This window comes from Phalangium opilio, unplaced genomic scaffold (assembly GCF_054372755.1).
Source record: "Phalangium opilio isolate 3A_F unplaced genomic scaffold, DU_Popi_V2 ptg000082l_1, whole genome shotgun sequence".
Taxonomy (NCBI): Eukaryota; Metazoa; Arthropoda; class Arachnida; order Opiliones; family Phalangiidae; genus Phalangium; species Phalangium opilio.
The window spans coordinates 90,875-111,189 of NW_028324189.1; the positions used below are offsets into that span (position 1 = coordinate 90,875).

General features: G+C 37.5%; 6 protein-coding genes and 1 long non-coding RNA gene across 9 annotated transcripts; 3 read left to right on the plus strand and 4 right to left on the minus strand.

Annotated features, from left to right (window-relative positions):
* The first annotated feature begins 32 nt into the window (after positions 1 to 32).
* Cdk2 (Cyclin-dependent kinase 2) lies at positions 33 to 2,464 on the plus strand. Of its 2 annotated transcripts, none has more exons than XM_089847253.1 (6): positions 33 to 356; positions 773 to 1,001; positions 1,063 to 1,273; positions 1,348 to 1,620; positions 1,685 to 1,888; positions 2,056 to 2,464. In XM_089847253.1, exons 2-6 carry the CDS (start codon positions 886 to 888, stop codon positions 2,161 to 2,163), a joined length of 912 nt encoding a protein of 303 aa, XP_089703379.1. In that variant the 5' UTR covers positions 33 to 356; positions 773 to 885; the 3' UTR covers positions 2,164 to 2,464. The 2 variants fall into 2 exon arrangements, with proteins under 2 accessions (XP_089703379.1, XP_089703380.1); XM_089847254.1 differs by having other exon boundaries at positions 34 to 356; positions 1,075 to 1,273.
* RhoGAP5A (Rho GTPase activating protein at 5A) lies at positions 2,239 to 7,677 on the minus strand. Its single transcript, XM_089847245.1, has 11 exons — positions 7,502 to 7,677; positions 7,345 to 7,407; positions 7,190 to 7,277; positions 7,012 to 7,122; positions 6,504 to 6,852; positions 6,368 to 6,436; positions 6,043 to 6,301; positions 5,906 to 5,983; positions 5,698 to 5,841; positions 5,457 to 5,562; positions 2,239 to 5,140 (listed from the first exon to the last, which is right to left on the minus strand). Exons 1-11 carry the CDS (start codon positions 7,518 to 7,520, stop codon positions 4,963 to 4,965), a joined length of 1,464 nt encoding a protein of 487 aa, XP_089703371.1. The 5' UTR covers positions 7,521 to 7,677; the 3' UTR covers positions 2,239 to 4,962.
* On the plus strand, positions 5,026 to 11,672 carry LOC149650651 (uncharacterized). Its single transcript, XM_089847257.1, has 4 exons — positions 5,026 to 5,155; positions 5,220 to 5,300; positions 9,781 to 10,266; positions 10,637 to 11,672. The coding sequence occupies exon 4, from the start codon at positions 10,668 to 10,670 to the stop codon at positions 11,154 to 11,156; it is 489 nt and encodes a 162-aa protein (XP_089703383.1). The 5' UTR covers positions 5,026 to 5,155; positions 5,220 to 5,300; positions 9,781 to 10,266; positions 10,637 to 10,667; the 3' UTR covers positions 11,157 to 11,672.
* LOC149650652 (COMM domain-containing protein 4) lies at positions 7,881 to 9,058 on the minus strand. Its single transcript, XM_089847256.1, has 7 exons — positions 8,921 to 9,058; positions 8,795 to 8,866; positions 8,662 to 8,727; positions 8,567 to 8,606; positions 8,307 to 8,507; positions 8,048 to 8,224; positions 7,881 to 7,986 (listed from the first exon to the last, which is right to left on the minus strand). Exons 1-7 carry the CDS (start codon positions 8,921 to 8,923, stop codon positions 7,946 to 7,948), a joined length of 600 nt encoding a protein of 199 aa, XP_089703382.1. The 5' UTR covers positions 8,924 to 9,058; the 3' UTR covers positions 7,881 to 7,945.
* Positions 11,279 to 14,172, minus strand: Mlc1 (Myosin light chain alkali). The gene is made up of 6 exons (XM_089847258.1): positions 14,070 to 14,172; positions 13,779 to 13,806; positions 12,628 to 12,768; positions 12,381 to 12,548; positions 12,207 to 12,290; positions 11,279 to 11,741 (listed from the first exon to the last, which is right to left on the minus strand). Exons 1-6 carry the CDS (start codon positions 14,070 to 14,072, stop codon positions 11,689 to 11,691), a joined length of 477 nt encoding a protein of 158 aa, XP_089703384.1. The 5' UTR covers positions 14,073 to 14,172; the 3' UTR covers positions 11,279 to 11,688.
* A 2,447-nt stretch (positions 14,173 to 16,619) lies between these two features.
* p24-1 (transmembrane emp24 domain-containing protein) lies at positions 16,620 to 18,253 on the minus strand. Its single transcript, XM_089847255.1, has 4 exons — positions 18,074 to 18,253; positions 17,805 to 17,980; positions 17,503 to 17,748; positions 16,620 to 17,438 (listed from the first exon to the last, which is right to left on the minus strand). Exons 2-4 carry the CDS (start codon positions 17,970 to 17,972, stop codon positions 17,214 to 17,216), a joined length of 639 nt encoding a protein of 212 aa, XP_089703381.1. The 5' UTR covers positions 17,973 to 17,980; positions 18,074 to 18,253; the 3' UTR covers positions 16,620 to 17,213.
* A 192-nt stretch (positions 18,254 to 18,445) lies between these two features.
* Positions 18,446 to 19,712, plus strand: LOC149650655 (uncharacterized). 2 transcript variants are annotated; one of them, XR_016370924.1, is made up of 3 exons: positions 18,446 to 19,291; positions 19,358 to 19,459; positions 19,516 to 19,712. It is a non-coding gene; the product is annotated as an uncharacterized LOC149650655 (long non-coding RNA). The 2 variants fall into 2 exon arrangements; XR_016370923.1 differs by having other exon boundaries at positions 18,466 to 19,291.
* The last annotated feature ends 603 nt before the right edge of the window (positions 19,713 to 20,315 follow it).

The window sequence follows — 20,315 nt, forward strand, 5'->3', positions numbered from 1 at the left end:
TGTACGAGAAAAAGATTGCTCATTCTCGTAATCGTATCGGGCAACCTCTATATATTAGTTGGCCATGCGTGTTTCTGTCAAAACGCTTAGAAACTTTAGTAGTCGTGGATTTTAAAGTATTTAATTTTAGTAATTAAATTATGCAAATGAATTTTGAATTAAGCTAATTTTCTACAAAGTGATTAGACTCTAAAATACGTGATTTTGGAGTAGTGACAAGTTTTCGTATTAGCTAAACGTCCGGGTCACGAGGTCAGTAAAAAAGGCGGGAAAATTCACCTTTGGAAATTCCAAGGAGGTGTTTTTCCAACGTGCACTCTTTGTTACGTACCACGAGGATTTGATGATTGATTTAGGTAATTATAAGCTACATTAATCTAACATTAAATATAAAAATAATGCTAAATAACTTGCATGGATTGCACTTAAATACTAATGGAATATTTTACATACAAATATTTGCATAGAATGCTATGTATCTATGGTTCTTTCCACTTACCTTTGTTTCCCTCGCTCCATGGTTATGCATTAGCTTTCCTAAATTAATGTTATGCTTTTAAATTACATTTAATTGGAATATTTCAACAGTTAATACATAGTAAGCACTGCCCATCATTTTGCTTTGAATATACCCATGTATCTGTATGGCTCGTTTTCACATTTCACCCATATATTGTTATAAGTCCCGCACATGGTTTTGCACATAATGTGTTTATAATAACACGATCGTCACGTAGAATTTAAAAAATTGCCATTGCAATTTTCTTTTAAGAATGTAAAGTTAACCGAGTGAATCAGTCTCAACTCCATACCTCGCTGTTTTAACTTGTTCTCATTTCAACGGAGCCGTAATTCTTTGTGGAGTTAGAGTTATCTGCGCTAAACATGGATAACTTTCAAAAGCTAGAAAAAATCGGAGAGGGTACCTACGGAGTAGTTTACAAAGCTCGCGATAAAATCACGGAGAAAATTGTAGCTCTTAAGAAAATCCGTTTAGAAACGTAAGAGATGTTAAGGTTTGAAGTTTTTTCATTTGATCAGTTGGTAAGTAATATTTTAAAGAACACTTTGCAGCGAATCGGAAGGCGTGCCTAGCACAGCTATACGAGAAATAGCCTTGCTCAAAGAATTAGACCATCCAAACGTGATCAGATTAATCGATGTAGTTTATTCTGATCAAAAACTGTACTTAGTTTTTGATCACTTAACGCAAGATTTGAAAAAACTTATGGATGAAGGACCCAAAGATGGCCTTTCTGTGCCTTTAGCTAAAGTAATTACTTAGATACCACGACTAGTAATTGTCCTCGGGCAAAATATTAATTTGAATTAACACGAATTTTGTAGAGTTATTTATATCAGATTTTACGAGGCATCGCTTATTGCCACTGTCATAGGATACTTCACCGTGATCTTAAACCCCAAAACTTGTTAATTGATATGGAAGGCAATTTAAAATTGGCCGATTTTGGATTAGCTAGAGCTTTTGGACTCCCATTACGAACCTACACTCACGAGGTTGTGACCCTATGGTACCGGGCCCCCGAAATTTTGTTAGGAGCTAAATATTACTCGACACCCGTTGATGTATGGAGTGCCGGATGCATTTTTGTAGAAATGGTAATTAGCTAACCTGCCTTCGAGTATAGTGTATAGTTTATGATTATAAAATATTTATTTTTAGTTGTGTAAGAGGGCCCTGTTTCCCGGTGATTCGGAAATTGATCAGATTTTTAGAATATTTCGAACACTCGGTACTCCCGATGAGAGTACTTGGCCTGGTATCACGAAATTGCCCGATTACAAAAGCAAATTTCCAAAATGGCAAATGCAAGATCTATTCAAAATTATACCGAAATTAGACTCGGAAGCCCATGACTTGATATTGGTTTGTTTTTATTTCATTTTTCGCTACGAGGGGAAACTGCAATAAGAAAGAGTGCCGCTAAGACTTAAGTTCGGCAAAAATTTCCGTTTCCCTGAAAAACTTCATTTATTTTTCAATTCTAAGAGGACTTATATTAAAATTAACAAATAATTCCTTCCCGCGAATAGAAACTACTAACGTACAACCCACAAAAACGTATATCGGCTCAATCCGCCACTTCTCATTTCTTTTTTAACGATGTGGCCCTTCACCCACCACCAGTGATAAAAAAGTAACTACGTCAAAGGGAAGGGAGAGTCAGAGTCTCTGTGTTATTGTTTTGCACGTAACATTTCATACAATAACATTCCTTCAGTGCAAATCCTCGTAAAAGGAAGTTATTTTTATTGTAATTTTATTATCCGTGTTCACATTGTTTGTTTGTATTCATGGCGTGCCTTGTCTTCTTACCAAAGAAAGTACTTAGTCTTTGGTAAAAATAATAAATAAGAATAAGACAAGTTGTTTTCTTCGAACAAATACACACTTTGTATTTGTATTATAAAAACTTTTAAAATAAAACACATTTTTAACACATTTTTTAAATAATTTTTCGTCGTAATTAAAACATTTTTGTTTTACAAAAAAAAAAAAAAAAACATTTCACGTTCAATTTTTTTACAGACTAGTTTTAGTTGTTGTAAAATGATTTTTGGGTGAATTAATTAATTTCTACCCCAAATTAATTTGTTTTTTTAATATGCCACGTGCATAGAATTTTTGTAATTGCAAAAGAGTAAAGTGCAAATTAGAAATTATGGGACCGTTTCGCGCCATCACTAGAATATAATAACCTCAACATCAAATAATTAGTCTTTAGTTTATCTTTTAGTCTTATTACACATCCATTTATTTTAAGCAACGAATATATAAAGGATGCAACAACTTCCGCACTTTTAAATAATCCCCCAGCGTTGGAAAATGCGCGATGTAATGTGCTATTATAGTTTAAACCCTGTGCCATATTGGGCAATTGTTTCCGTAAGGTTACGTCGTAGGAACAATAGAAAGTATATATTTTTATTAAACACAGCACCAAGTTCCATAGCACTACCGTCAGTTGTTGAAAGTACTCTTGAAGCACCAAATTCTATTGTCCATATGATATCTTTCATAGCCCAACGGATTAGTGACGTATGGCTACGTTTTAACTCCGTAACCACGGATAAAGAACACGCGTGAGGAAATTTGTTTTCACGCTATAGGATAGGCAACTTCCTTGGCTATCTCTAACGGAAGCTTATTCTGTATATACTCTGTTACAACTTCAGTTGTCAGCACGCGCAAAGTTAAATTACATGCTGACAACCGATGTTGTAACAGAGTATACACAGAATAAGCTTTCCTCGGAGATAGCCGATCCTGTAGCGTGAAAATAAATTTAATGACGCTAATTTTAGTAGTAATGACGCAAGCATCCAAGATGGCCAAGTGGTGGCGGCGGCCATCTTGTATGCTTGCGTATCTGGGTGGTCATTACTACAATGAATCTATATAACTATGAATATCCAGCTCTATCATATGCCCCTTCTATCATGTCGTTTTGGTTTGGGTGTTACCCTCCTAGCTTTGACGCGTTTTGCGTGGCTCTAATATCCAATCACAAGACAAGAGGAAGTGACGTTTCGAATTTACACACCCCCTGACTCCCCCTCCCTTCTCCCGCTCCTAACACTAGCAGACACGTGACTGATGTCTCCTTTCGCTAAGCCCCGCCCAAACCTTATCGAGAGGTTAGACAGCGTAACGCAGCTCTATATTCATAGTTATATAGATTCATGTTACTACTCATTCTTTATCCATACCGTAACCTTAGAGAACATCGCTTCATTCAACATTTACCATTCCTTTACATTATTTTAAACTAAATGACTACATTACCCTATACCTATACGATAACCCTTAACGTAATTTATTTTCAGGCTAATGCTCTCCTCTTTATCACTATAAAATCCGTCCCCATTTGGCACAAAGCTCATAAAGGGATTATAACGTTTAATTTATAATACTCGCCCTAAGCGTAATTACTAATTAGTTACTAGCAACAAGAAAAAAACTAAAAAGTTATATTCCCTTAATGCCTAAAAATGTTTAGTTTTTTTACGAATCACATTGGGATGGGTAATTAAATAATTAAAACTAATTGTGACAATGTCTATTTTTAATCCACGTACCTTTTTTTACTTCAATATCGAAGCCGTTATTATTATTTTTCATATAAATCTTTAAATGGTAACCATCAATATATAAAAGTTTCTTTTATGTCCCAAAAAACGTAAGCTTTCAAAAAACACTTGTTTTTACTATTACCACCTTCCGAAACGCGACGCGTTAATTATAATTTACTAAATTACTAAATTATCTACATATACGAATTAATTTATTAATTACTTTCACTAAAAACGAAAGAAAGAAAGAAAAGTCCCGCGAAAATTTAATAATTAAAAAGTTTGATATTATCGAACGATTTAATATTAAATACGCGCCTTATCATTAAAATTCAAATTAATCACTGATTGTCCATTAAACGTGGAATGATTTTAGGGTTGTAATATTCTAACAATATTCGTTTATTATTTTAAGCAAAATAATTTGCATATTTCTCTTCGTTTTATATTTATAGTAAATAATGCAGCCATTTGTTTGTTTGTTCGTTAAGCGTTCTTTTTTTCTTTTTGATATAAATATTGTTAGAATACTAAATTTAATGGACAAAATGGGTTCCCCAAAAACCGTCGTAATTAGCCTTATTCCTGATCAGCGCCATCTACCCATAGCGGCTACTTTGAGAACTACTGTAAGCGGCAAGCCAATCAGATGTCGCTAAAATCTGGTGACGTCATTTTTGGTAAGACCCGAGAGTGCCAGTCAGTGACGTCACCAGATTTTAGCGACATCTGATTGGCTTGCCGCTTACAGTAGTTCTCAAAGTAGCCGCTATGGGTAGGTGGCGCTGATCAGGAATAAGGCTAATTCTGTCTTTTTTTTAACTCTTTTCTAGAAATCTTTGGACGCGTATTAATCTCTCTCTTAATTCAGGATGAAAAGAGCGTTTTTTGATGCGATATTAGCATTTCCATCACCAAGGCTTCTAAATGCCAGGCGGCTAATTGCGCTGTTGGACCAATTTCGGGTGAACGTAATATGTTGGGACAAAATATTGTACTCAAATTGTGCGCCGTCATCATGTTAATGCGACTTCGTTCCGCCACTCTGTTTGCACACGAAGTGAGTACATTTTGATTGGTTGTTTTCGATTAGTGTTTGCTTGGTAACTAACCTATTATTAAAGGGGCTGTTCGGACAGTGGGACAAACGACGGACAGTGGGACAAACGACGGACAGTGGGACAAACGACGATCTTCCTCATCAGGTGGGTAAAAAAAGGAGAGGGGGGTCGGACAGCCCCTTTAAGGCCAGTACTTGAAAGATTGAAGAAATATTTGGGGTAAATTAAGAAACTTCGAACCCAAAATAATTCTTTAATCTTAAGACTAGCTAGCTCTATTGGTCAAAAGTGTTTGTATACCTATTTAAGTGACCTAGTAGAAATTTTAAGGTTTGATAGTGAGCGGGTGGCAATCTAGCGATCGCGTCTTTCAGACCTTGGATTCTGTGCTCTAGTTGAGTATGTCCTGTCAAAAACATTTACCCCAAAAAAATAATTCCCATTTGAAATATAATGACGCGACACTCCAATGCGCGCGCATCGCGTATTGTAAACTTCAGAGCAAGATGCGTAGAAACATAAAAATTGCAATTTTACTCACGAACTGCTGCTAGAAAATGACTATAAGCGTCGTAAGTGACTAATGGGATGGGAAGAAGTCGGAAAAAGAGTTTAAGTACTCCCGCTATGACGTTAATATCCTCGCAACAAGGTACAGCCGGAGTTATATCCACTTTTTCACCATCTGCCAAGTGCGGAATGCTCTCACTTTTAAGTTACACTACAACCCACGCGAAACGCGTACGTACCTCTTTCAAATGCGTTCTTGACGTATTCAATCGCGTCATTGAAACCAGGCACTCTGTAAATACCTTCCATGTCCAATCCTATATATAAAATACGCTCGTTAATTGGGTTTTCTCATTAATAGGGCGGGGACAATTACCTCTAGTTTCAATTTCTTTGACGCACATATCAACCACAAAGGGTCTAAGAGTATTATGGGCTTTGACTAAGGTTGTCAAATCGACACCAAAAATGCGCTTGACGTGTTGTAAATCAGGCAGGCACTCATTTGGAATTTTCTCCGAACATTTGTGATGGGCGACCAGTCCGCAATCCTCGCATTTCACCCCCTGAGCAATGAGCCCCCACATGAAATTTCCGCAAAAGTCACACCAAGGTAGACCTTTGAAGTTGAAGGTCTGTCAAAACACGCGAAAATCGGACATTAACATCGTTGCACGCACCGATGCTTAATGGAATTATACCTTAAACGAGTGAGGTTTTTCAAACTGGGACACGTCAATGTCTTCATCCTCCTCGTCCATTAGAAAGGCCTTTTATAAAATCAACACGTCAATTTAAATTTGAATTTAATTTAAACTAACTGAAATTAATGTTAACCTCTAACGGAGGTGTTTCATAGTCATGGGGTGACTCTGGACTTTCGGGTCTGGCGATAGGGGCGGGAGCGTGAGCTTCCTGCGATTTACTGGATTGTTGTTTGTTCTTTCGTAACGTTCTTTGATGCATTTTCCATAGTTTATCGCGATAGGGGTTAAGAGTCATGTAAGGGCTTTCCGCGTAAGTCGACTCTTGATGCATCATGGAGATGTAATTACCCGCGTGGGCTTCTAAATACAACGTAATTAGTCCATCCGCGACTAGATCTTGAACGGTATCGAAGCGTTTCTCCCCAACATAATGCTTTCCGTCAAAATATAGTTTGAAATTTTTCATTTGACCCCGAAATCTTTAAAAAAAAAAAAAACCAATTATTTCACGGCGTTCTGTTATTTTTATTATAGGGTAATGGCAGCCCTCTGCCTTCGACTGTATTAAGCTCTATGCGGAAATAACATGGGGTGCCATTAGTCTATTATTTTCACGAGTAGGTTTTTCCTTTTCTTACTTCATACTGAGAGTAAACTGTCCAGGGGCTCTTTGACTTTCCCTGACTAAATAACTTCCTTCTTCCGTTAATAATTTGTCAGCTTCCTCTCTTGAAACAGCACCGTGAAAACTGATATATATGAAATAATTAGCTATTAATAATTAGCGATAGTAGGCCTGGTAAGACACTATCTTACTCTCTTCCGTAATGCGAAGGTTTATTAGGGATTTGACGGTAGCATATTATTCTCTTTGGGGTCGGAGCTTGCTGTTGTAAGTGATATACTACGATAAAACAAATTTTTTCTATTCAATTCCGTATTTCTGGCAGTAGTTTTGAAAATTATCTTACGGTATGTTTTCCATATTGGTGGTATATCGCCACCTAATAGGTTTTTGAACCTGCGATCTCGAACTGTTTACAAAATATAATAATAAATAAATAAATAAAAACGCCCATTCGTGCAATGTTTAAATATAACCAAGGCTTAAGATTAAAATGAATTTACCAGCTTGATTTCGCGACATTGTTTATTTTTCCAAGATAAACAATTGCAAAGCGCCTAATTAAATGTTAATTGAGCCAGGTTTTTACAGAATTAAGCTCTTAATTTAAATTAAACGGCACTGTGTGTGGTATAGCGTGTTTCGTAATGGCTACAGTACACGCGATACTCCATGATTGATGACTAATTCCTAGGGGGGGGGACTTTCCCCCATCTTCCTATTGGATATTAATAGCTGTGACGTCATGTATTTAAATCTAAACACGAACCATAGCCCAGTGGATCCGCGCTCACGGACGTTGTGCTGCAGCGCGAGTAGCTCGCATCGCGATGTGCGTGATCGAGTGGGCTATGTGTTTGTTTATAGTTATTCCAAGTAAAATTTTATGTTTTAAACAAATATTTTATTGAAAAACAAGAATGATACAAAATTTTATTTTAATAATTTTAATCTATGGCGTCCATAGCTTCGTAAGCTTGTCTTAATTCTGAAAAAAAATTAATATGGATTAATTAAAAATATAGTAATAATTATAATAACTTCATTACCATGATGCAGAACTCTGAATTTATCCTGTGTTAAGCAAAAATTAGTGTCCTGGGGTTTTTCTTTATCATTAGTTTTAACTTTTAAATTTAAATTAATGACTGGTTCTGCCAAGTTCGTTACACTGCTGGAATTCATTAGAAAATCTATTCTCCATTTGCTGTCAACCAAATGAGAAACTAAAAATGGAGAAGGAATAAATAATTTATAAGGCATATTTTCAGATGCTAATTAAAACTAAACTAATATAGTCTTAATTACATCTCAAACTTTTATTTTTAAAGTGCTCATCTAGTTGAGATACTTTTTCCCCATAAACTTTGCACAATGCGCTAGTCAGCTCTTTGGGTAACCCTAATTGCTGTAGTTCATTAGACAGAGATTCCTCATCAACATTATGTTTTGTTGCACTTGTAATTATATAAGCTAATACTGCAATTGCAGCTTTGACATCACCAGAATCTTAAAGAAAACATTTTAGTTTCTATACTGCAATTTAATTTTTTATTTTTATTATTTACCATATTTGGCATCACTAGTTAACTTGTATATTTTGTCATACTGAAAGTTAATTAGTTTAATTATCTAAGTTAAAATTTATTGGGTAATAACATACATCAATACCAGTTCCTAGTAGGTCACTAACAACTTGAGTACATAAGAGTTTCATTTTGACCGAAGTCTAAAAAGTATCTTTGTTTATTAATTTTATTTAACCCATTAATTAAAAAAATCAGGCTCATACTGACAATTCTACTTAAGGTGTTTATTTCGGCTAAAACCCAATCAGGACAGTCCAAATCCCCGCAGAATCGAAATCTCTATAAATGCAATAATTATTAATGCAATTAAAATAATAGAAACTCACTAATTACCATTTTTAATCTATCTTAAATCACGATAACTTTCGTTATGACTGACAATCAGTAAGCCTTTGACACCCACTCACCAAGCACGGGGCTGACTTGAGGTCAAAGTTCGAAGCGCGGATTTTCCTCTCTCTACTAAAGATGGCGTTATACTTTTCCCGCTCTTTATGAAAGCGGGAAATACAAAAGAGTTCGACGAACTCGCGAGCGATTACTAAACAAAAACATTATATACTAAACAATAAGAAACCGATTTACTTTCTAACCTAAAACAAACATGGATCAGTAATTCCAAACGTGGACCAAAAAAAACAAAACAGATTATGAAAGGAAATTTTGTGGGTAAAATGTATCTTTGAAAATTGTTGTTATATCACGGCTTATTAGTAATTTAATAGGCCAAGAGTAAAGGTTGATGCGTTTTGTTGTTAAAGTTGGATACGTTTCGCGTCATATGTCCCTGCGTCGGGCCACTAAATTCGAATAAAAAAATGTAATATCGGACCTCAGAAAAGTCATTTATGGTTTCTACGCAACCGTGACGAAAATGACTTTTTTTGTGATAGGGCCAACAAATTAAAACGCGTTCGCATTAGCTGGTCATACCGAAGGAAGAATTTTTAGGCGTGGCTTAAGTTATTCGTTGGAATTTATGTATTTGTTCAGGCTGTTGTTGTCCGTAGGGTTATTTTTGGGTTTCCGAATGTTTAACTTTTATTGGACTTGAGGGTTAGCACATATCCTTTAATATCTGCTAAAGTCCTTGAAGTCTGAAATGTCAAGAAAAAATCTGGGAAATTTAAAATGGTCTTCAGGGAATATCATTTTGGTTCGTGACAATCTTGTTTCGCGTTAAATTCTTTTAGTCGAGATGGCGATTCCATCTGCGAACACCAACCCTTTGTCGCGAATATTGACCACACGTACGGCTGGTATTTGTAATCCATTCTTTTGATTGTGTTCATCGTTCGCGAGTCACCAGGAATCGGGAAACTTCGTATACGCCCAAATTATTGTCAAGGCAACAAATACTAATAAAAAGGTTCATAGGCAAAATTAATGCGGGTTATACATCCGCATTGCTTCGTTCATCCATCGACGACTGTAGTTGAAATAATATCTAGAGTCCGTAAAGACCCTTATGTTCGGTTTAACGGTTATCCTGCACGGTTTTCTTTCAACATGTACTTCGATCGTTTGTTCTTGACCATAATCTTAAAGTTGTTGAGATAATACGGTTGTAGATTGATAAAAGTGCGGAACCGATTTTTAAATGAAACTGAAAACTTCATTCTCTCGCTGCTGGATACTTTTATTTTATCAAAATCGATATTGAATCGTCAAATTTTTCGGTGAGAATTAATTTTGTTGTATTTGTAAAATCACGGGTGGAAATCGGATCTACTTAGAAGTTTGACAGAAACTTAGAGCGCCACTTATGTCTTTTAGAGACTCGCGTTAATTTTAAATATTTTGAAAAACTGTTGGCTTCTCTTAGACTAAGATTTTTATCGCAAACGGTGTTTTGGCAAGTGTCCATCACTAAATTAGCCTATTTGCTTTTGATAGTGATCATAAGTGATGGCGAAGTTTATGAAAACTATAATGTACACCCACCTTTCTTAATGACATCTGATTTACCACCCTGATTTTATTACTAAGCCAAGCACCTCGAGCGTTATACGGTGTTACATCTCACCTATTTTATGTGTGTTTACTCAGTACTTCCGTTACCGTTCTTTCGTTAATTTGTATGAGAATAACATTTCCAATGAAGGACATGATGTCCTTCTGGAAGTGTTGGATTTCACCGGGCGATGATAAAAACGCCGCTAAAGATTATTTGGAAAACGAACTCTCAAATAATAATAATAATTCAATGGAAAAACAAAGGGATAAGAATCAAATGTCCGTATCTCGATCGGGACGGTATAAACAAAGACAACGTAGGAGATCCGGAATTTTGGATAACCCTGGTTTGCGCAAACTTTTAGAGGACACCGCGACGTCACGTTCTCATCAACACCAATCTCACGCTGGAAATAGACAAAGTGACGGCAACGAAACGGATGAAAAATGCCGTCCAATTAACGCCGGAAGCGCGAACGTTGACAAACCCGAAATAGAAATTAATTGGCAGTATCCCGAGTTGGAAAAACCAACCGAAGTTGGTGGGAAAGTTCAGGATGGAAAAGAATTGATACTTAGTTCCAAGTCCTTACCTGATATGCGGGTTCTATAGCGATGGTGGATGAAAAGTCACGTATTTATCGAAAAACATAGTCGATTGTGTGTGTATTTATGCCTAATTCGTTAGGAAATAGCGCGCCATGCCTCATCTAGAGTATTAATGAAGCGTCAAGAAAAAATTGTAATTTTAATGGAATTATTAATAGCTTTTTATGTATTGTTGTCGTTTTTTATATCTGACGATGTGAATTATGAATTTTGCTCATTAATTATTCACTCCCATATATTTTGTCCAAATTAGTGTTATGAAATTTTGCTCTTATTTTTTTTGACGTATAAGCCATTATCTAGAAACATAAGATACTTTTATACAGATTCAACAAAAAACATTTTTTAAATATTTTATACAATAAATCTGTATAAGCAATTTGTTATTTTTAATTTGACCCGCGAAATAGTAAGAAGTGAGTGTCCGTAGGACATTGTATTTGTAGATGATATAGATTTTTTTTGGTTGTGTAAAAGGTGAAACTGCACAAACACGAACAGAATAAATTAATTTTTTTTTATTCTTTTTCAACTTTTCACTTCTTCTCTTCCTCGGGGAAAGGTCCAGTCATAACGGCCCGGCAGAAGACTGCAAGAAAATAACAAATTTGACCTCAATTGATTTTTAAACTCAAATATTTTACGTTAAACCGGGTTGTAATTTATTCCTACGCTATTCTTAATTATCCTTACTTAAATATTCTCATTCTCTACTTAATCTTCCATATATAACCCTATACTTTATTGTACTACCAACTCGGATCGTCATTGGTCCTTGCTATTATACCATTAAAACCTCTTTTTCTATAGCGGAAACTTCAAATAACTCAGGAGTAAATAAAGTAGGAGTAAAGAACCCTAACATTGGTATAGAGACTGGGATTAGTATACGGTGACCACGAGGGGGAGGTACTTAATCGGGCGCCTAGTTTTCTAATAGCGCTTCAATAGAATTTAGAGCGATAAAAAATTGAATCATCTAAATTGCACTTAATCTCGCCCCATCTATTACGTGTGAATAATCAGGAGATAGAAAAACAAGGAGTTTACGTACGTTCGTACTTGATGAAACCCTCATCGTCTTCAGTTCCCGCCAACTTCATGATCTCGTCAACCTCGACGTCGGTTAACTTCTCGCCTGTGGAAGAAATTGCGTAAAAACTTAGTTTTCTGCCAAAACCCATAGACTAGGTTTATTTCTAGTAAAATCTGTCCAAAATGTAATTACCAAGGGACATTAGTACGTGAGCCAATTCACCGGCCATCATCATGCCATTTTCCGCCTTGTCGTAGACCTTGAGACCTTCCATGAAGTCCTCAATGGCGCCGCATTCCTTCTCCTTCTTGATCTGGCTGTAGATGGGAAGGAACTCCTCGAGCGTCAACATCTTCTCTCCTAAAATATTCGAATTTTTTTTTTTGGTCCCGGAACGAAATTTGGGTATACCGCACGAAAAATGGGTAATAGTACAAACCTCTCTTCTTGGTGCCTCCGTTCTTTTCGATCAAGGCAAGAGTTGGCACGAGTTCGCAAGCCCGGAGCAAATCGCCAAGGTCAAAGGCGTCGACCTTCGACTCTCCAGCGAAGTCGAACACATCGAAACACTCCCGGCACTCTGACAATTCAAGTGGGGATACAGTTATAAGTTGAGGTCACGTATTAATGCATCGTGTTAGTCTGGTCAGAATATTTGTGGTCCCGTTACCGAATTACATTTCTGAATATGAGGGGAGGCTAAGTTACTTTCTTGGGTATCTGAGCTAAACCGTGATCAGAAAATATCTATCTTCATCCGTGAAGTACAAATTTTCAAAGATTACCCACCCACCCATCCGGATGGTATGGTCTACAATTTTGGTTACTTAAAGTTCAATAAATGTGAACAACCATCGAACATTTTTAAGTTTTAGGAATATGTATTTAATCCAAGGGCAAGGTTAATCTCTCTTGACCCTTAAGTGTCATTCACGAACCCAATAATCTTGGACCACGTAGTCATCCTCCACCACCTTGTGTGGGCGCGGTTCATTTAGTCTGCCTCAAATGGAAGATAGATTTTCAACAAGAATGGTCCTGGGTTTTGTTTTCCCTTTAAATTCATTTAAGTATCCGTAAAAGATTTTGAGGAATTTTAAATATATTGACATGTTTATGTACTTCGAAGAATTAATCGCGTAACTCGGAAGAATTTAAAAATTTCGAAAGAACAGTAGAGCGGGGAACTTCTTTCTCTCTCATCGCGTCTCAATGTCTCTTGAAATCTAATTCTGCCTCTTCCCTAAAAGGGAATGCGTACGCGAAGGCTGGGGAACCGAGAACGGCGCACCACGAGTAAGAGAGAACCTTCCCGCATACTTGTGGTCCAAAAATAGCATTCGTCCTTTACGCCAGTATATTCTAAATTTTGGGAACCGTTTTGGCAACGAATAAGGCTAGCTGACGCTAACTCGTTAAAGCGGAAGTTTTAAGAAATATTTTCCCTTCATCTAAGCGAGTATTTAGAATAATCCTGATTTGATTAGAGATTAGTTCTTATCTTGGTGGATAAACTGAGGTATCACCCAAGCGCGTTAGGACATTCCAAAATATCTCAAAAAAATATCACACGAAAAGTTAAAAACTTACTCTCAACTTCGTTTGGTCTAAGATCCGCCTGTAGGGAAAAAACAAGGGAAAATCAAAATTGAGGGCCAAAAAAGTTTGCATTGTCCAAACTCGCGATGGGTTTTTTTTTGTATGTCCCAATGGGGAACAAGTTATTGTACAAGCCGGGTAGGGACGGTATGTTTAAGGTAAAATAATTAAGGGGATATAGCCATGTCCGATATACAACTATAAATCTTCAAAGATCCGATGGAAAACTCAAGAAGGAAAAGAAAAAGGTAATTGGTAATAATGGTACGAAACGTATCTTACCATTTCTTCCGCTTCTGCGATGTGCTCCGGTTAACGACTAGACTGAAATGTGTTCTGGATATTCTGCACGAAGAGGGTTTCTCTTGAGTGTCTCGTAGGGGGCGCGATTACCCCGGGTGATCCTTTTTAAAATGGGAAGCTGAGGAGAGAGGAGAAGAAACGTGAACTGTGACGTCACACCTTTACCCATCTTTCTTTGAAGAGTCCTTCTTCACCTCACCGGAGGAAGAATTTTTTTTTACTTCCTTCTAGTGTCTTCCATGGTTCCCATCCTTGCAGGCTGATCTTCATTGTTTATGGACAAGGTTTTATCGTTGGGATTTATAATTAGATCTCGCTATTGGGTCGATCCGGATGCGATGAGGAATCTGGGTCTGCCTTCGTATCGTTTATCCCCGTTTTGTTCCCATTCGACTGTAACTAAGGTCTGAACAAGTGGTTTTTGTGATACGCGAGACCCCCTCTAGCATGTCTATTTAGAAAGTAAACTTGGGCGAATTGGCTTCGTGGTAGAATAATTAAGATGTAAAGATAATAAGCTTAGTAGTTGGGTTGTTTTTCCTCAAACGCAACCAAGATTCCTTGACCCGGGGTAACGCTTCATTGTATCGAGTTTCACTCTCAAGCTCCGAAGGCTCATGTCATATTTGGTAGATTTAAAAATGCTGACCAGTGCGTTTCAATTTCCCCCTCTATAAATTATCTTAAGTCTTCTTTGTAGGTCCTCGGACTGTCCTTTACCATGATTGTTTAAGCAGATATTAATGAATGACCTAGAACCCAGTAGATATGACCCGATTGGCCAATTGGTACCTAATTTAGTTCGTCAGAGATGTAATTACTATAGGATCCCTGAAAACGTTCGAGCTAAAAAGCGACGACACCTGGAGGTTATCTTTTTAAACAATAAGTACGTGTACGAGTTCCGAGGCACGGTGCCCAGACATCGCTCTTGTTGAAAAGATCTAAGCCAGAAGATACCCGTACGGGTACTTATTTCGGCGTAAGGAGAGAATGGGGTATCGCGCGCGCCTTTTACGTTTGGTGTCCTTCTTCGAGCTTAAATTGTCAGGCAGTGTACGAAACAATTTGCCCATTCCTGACCCACTTTAAAAAAGGTTTTTCTGGGCTTTCAGCCAACTTAAAGTCGAAACTCTCGAGAATTTTATTTTTCCGTCGTTCGCGAACCGTAGAAGATTCTCGTCTCCTCACTTATTCGGCTCTTCCAAAAACGAAGCACCGCGCGGATAGCCTCCTCCCAAGGAGGAAGAAAGGGGAAACTTACGAGTCCGCTGATTCAGAGGCGCTATACATAGAATTTTCTAGACGTTGACCCGCGATTTTTACGTTCCTATCCACGTCATACCTCATTCGTACTTCCTCCGCTTATTTTTAAGCCTCCTCGGAGAAGTGTCGCACCACAAACACTCGACACGATAGGTTTTTGTCGTTGCTATTCGTGGAATATGGTGCTTGGTGGCGGAAGGTGGTTTTTTGGAGTATGGACCTCGAGGACCATTTACTGTCTGTCCAGCAGTTTCAGATATAGGTACCCACACGTACGGTAACTTTAGTTACTAACAAATAAGGGTTTCTAACTACGATCATACATGCGTTATGATATGACCATGGTTATAAAATTTTCAAATTAGTCGCGCTTAGCAGTGGAATATTGCCAACGTAAACCAAGGTTGTGACTGAGTACTTCTATAACTCCTTTAAATAAAAAGTTGTTGGCGCAGATAATAATTGTGGGGTGGTAATGCGAGCTCTGCATAAGCGATAGGCAATAAATCACTGGTTTAAGAACATTGGCGATCAAATAAAGACCCTCGTTTTAGAGGGCTCACCCCCCTCTGAGATATTCACTTTACCGAATTCTCCGTTCAACCCCCCCCCCCGGATTTCATAACCGGTACCGAGCTGTAACTCGGTATCAGAGTTCCGCACATGCGCAATCAGGCCAACAAAGGGGGGGAAAATCAGAGAAGTTTGTTTAGGGCCAGTATTCTTAACAGATCAAATGAAGTCTGGCTCCATAGTTATTTTACCCATGGACAAAGCAATACTGAAGGACGGATGGCAGAGGGAGAAAGTTGAAAAATACGTGTTAATTCGCCTTCTAGCGGCAGATAGTAGCAAACCGGATAGTGGGGGGCATATGGGGGAATCAACGCTCTAAAGAGTGAAGCAGCTAACGTCTTATTTTGTCTAGTGGCGCTAGCTTTTTTCTGGGGTTTGACTCAGTATTTTTCATAACCGCCGTCCATTTGGGGCTGAAAAGGGGGAAGTAAGCTTAACATTGGTTGTTTAGTCGCGTAGTATGGGGCTCTATGGGCTGCCATCGGTCCTTCAGTATTGGTTCGTCCATGTTTTACCCCTTTGATTCTCCTTATACTGCTCACTGGCGCCCCCTAACGGATTTTGTGGGTTTATGCACCCTAAAGTGAAATCAAAGGTAGGCCTTGTCACCTAACCCTGCCTGGAGACTGGCGCCACCACTTAATAAAGCTAATCAAGTATTCATAGGGTAACACATTCTCGCCCCAATTTTCCTTCTAGAATGGAAGGTATATTTTTATTGACAAATAAAAACAAATATACAAATTAACATTTATTTAAGTCTAATTGAAAATTTGAAATATTGAAAGAAGCAATTTATACAGACAAAGTAAGAAAGTTGGCCCAATTAGCCTTATTCCTGATCAGCGCCACCTACCCATAGCGGCGACTTTGAGAACTACTGTAAGCGGCAAGCCAATCAGATGTCGCTAAAATCTGGTGACGTCACTGACTGGCACTCTCGAGGGGGGGTCTTACCAAAAATGACGTCACCAGATTTTAGCGACATCTGATTGGCTTGCCGCTTACAGTAGTTCTCAAAGTCACCGCTATGGGTAGATGGCGCTGATCAGGAATAAGACCGCTAATTACAAAGTATCGAGAACAATTATTTTATTTTTTTCCAAACAAACTGAAAATCAAATGAGCCACTTCTTATTGTCATCCCGTGCACTTTTTTAAACTGCCAGATTTTAAATCATGTATATTATTTTTGTTTTTGTTTCAGCTCATAAACGGTGCAATCCAATAGATAAAGTTTATGAATCTTTAAGTTCTATAAATTATCACATTTCTCCTCTCCTAAGTTCCCGATGGTTTCTTTTCACTGAAAAAGTTTTTAAGAACCATGACCTGTCCCACTGTGATAATCAAAACCATAACGGTCTCTCCGATAGACCAATAGAGAACTCTCGAATTTAAATCCTCGGCTCTTTTACGACCTTGAGCTTCTCGTAATCTATGGTGTGTTTGGTAATCTATTATAGTGTTTAAGTTTTCATGGACATTAACAGCCGCTGTTTCCATCTAAAAAAATAATAGACGTAGATTAAGTATCGAATACTGCCAAAATATACAAGTTAGTTTTTACCTTAGTCATCGCTGTTAAATGTTCGCTCAGTCCTGGTAATGGTTTTTCATCCCCTACTTGTAAATCAAAATACACTAATTTATGGCTGAATGTAGAAAATTCATTGCTGAAGCAGACGGTGTAAGTTCCCGCTTGAGATGTAGTCCAAGAATGACTGTCAAATTGTTTCTTAATGCCCTTATATAATTCTTGACCACTTGGAGATTCTAAACTGCAATCCACGTCATAATGACCGCCCGTTACCACCTAACCAATATTATTTGTTAGAAATAGGACTTTACTTTGTAGACAATATTCGTTACTTGAAACTCTAACGTAGCTTTCGTTCCTTCTCTTATATCTTCGTGGAAACATTGTTTTGCATTGTCTGGAAGCTCAAACGTGAGTTCGACGGCTAATATACGGGATGAGAGGAGAAATATGCTGAGAAAACTCAGCTCCAGGATGAATATCGTAGACGTAGACCACATAATTAATGCTGTAAAAAGTACTATAGTTTTAAGGTGCCAAACAAGCACGCCCAGCCTGATCAGTTAAGCCTCGGCTTTTGCCGGTATCAACGTATTTAAACGGTACTGACGACTATAAAATTATACAATGTTTGTACTTGATTCGGAAAGCGCAGGGCTTAGTTTCTTATCATACCAATAAAATATATAACGCCTAAAAACTATAGCATAAACATTGCCAAAAACCCATTCCGTGATTTCCTACGAGTTCCTAGACTTCCAACGCAACGCTATAGCTTAAGGAAGTACACGTCATTTCACGTAGTCTATGGGGCTTTCGTATCAGTCGCTACTTTCAGCAGGAACAACTCTAAAGTGTAGGAATATGTTTCGCGTCAAGCCTATAAAGGAAAAGAAGTGGTAGAAAACAAAGACTGAGATGAACTTTATTCCGCCACGGATTCAGAAAATATTTTTCTGCAAATTTGCACTTTTAAGTTGTTTTAAACACTTAAATTTTGCTTTAAATTGTTAATTGTCAATATACAATAGTATTCAAGTATAATAGTAGGTTTTTCGTAGAGATAAATTATATTATTATTAATTTTTATTCGGGTACTTTTCGGGTTATGTTCAGTAATGTTAAAAATTGTACAGCCAATCAAATAATTTCTTGAGAAATGAGCTCTAAAAAGCGTCGGCTGCTTACGCTTCTGCTAGTTTGTCATTTTAATTTTCTTCGAAATGGACGCGGACGTGTCAAATTGGGATACCGATTCAAATATTTCGCCGGAAAATGACGGATCTGTTGAAATGGAAGTTGATAATATTAATAAAATAAATGAAACACCTCCAAATGATGATGATTACTTCGCGGCAACTCAAATATACCATTGTCAACCATCAGAATCGGGATTTGAAGACTCACTCGAGGCCCCTAAGTCATTCAGCGACGTGTTTTCAAATCACAATGGGCCGGCCTTTACTTACCCGAATTCAGAAATTTGCCTGATATGAAAAAAAAAAAATTTGGGGTCGTTTTGAGTTCCTAATTTTTGAGCTAGGTGTTTGAAATATGAATTTTAGGAAAGCAAGGGCTCTAAAAATTCAAAAAGAAGAGTCAAAACCGGCTTTTAAAATAAAAACTCGTATTCAAGCGCTTCAACAAGCCAGCTGGCTTCTTGATAAGACAGTACGTTGAACTAGCCATGAAATTGTCCTCAAAAAACCCCAATCCTGATTTCATTGGTGCTGTGAAAATTTTTAATGAAATTGATTTGAAACCACTAACTGAGAAATCTTTACTGATTTCCTATAAATCAGTTAACATTGTCAGGAAGGTAATCTACAAACCTGACGAGTACTATTTTAAGTGACTGGATTTTAATTAGCAGTTTGTTGTATAGTGTCAATTCTATAATGTTCCTGAAGTTGCTCAAGCTGCCATTAAAGTTTATTGCAAATTTCAGGCGTTTTTTGCAAATAAAGATAACGATACTTTTGAAGAAGTAAACCTTATTTTTAAATGCAAAAATCGATCATTTGTAATGGTGACGTTTTTCAGACATTTGCAAAACGAGTTTGAGATTATCACGCAGAGCCTGATGATACTGACTTCTATGGCAGAGAGAGTTGAATTTCAACTGAAAGCTTTTTTCAACATTTTTTTTTCCGTTTGTTATGTAATAACATTATCTTAAATGTGTATAGTCCATATTCTTCATGTGTATTCATACTTGCAATTAAAAAAATACTAGATGGTCTTTGAGTTTTATTAGCCTAATACCTACTAATTGGCAACAGAAAGTGTCCACTTCATTCCAATCTCTACATTATCCACTTTGGGATATTATTATGACTTTCCAGGGCTGTGCGGGTCCAGAATTTTGGGTCTCGGGTAATAGAAACACGGATCCAGTTCATGACGTGGGGATTTTGTCAGACTCGGCTTGGGTATTGGTAAAGGCATGGATAAAGAATGCGCGTGAGGAAATTTGTTTTCACGCTATAGGATCGGCAACTCCCTATCTCGAACGACAGCTTATTCTGTATATACTCTGTAACAACATCGGTTGTCAGCACGCGCAAAGCTAGGTCTCTATGTAACGTAGCTTTGTACGTGCTGTCAAGAGACAAAAAACTTCAGGATCTTCAGGATTTAAAATATCCGCGAGTTGTTTTAGCTCGAGGCTCGTCTCTTGTCAGCAGGCACAAAGCTAGGTTACATAGAGACCTAGCATTGCGCGTGCTGACAACCGATGTTGTTACAGAGTATATACAGAATAAGCTGTCGCTCGAGATAGGGAGTTGCCTATCCTGTAGAGTGAAAACAAATTTCCTCACGCGCATTCTTTATCCATGGTA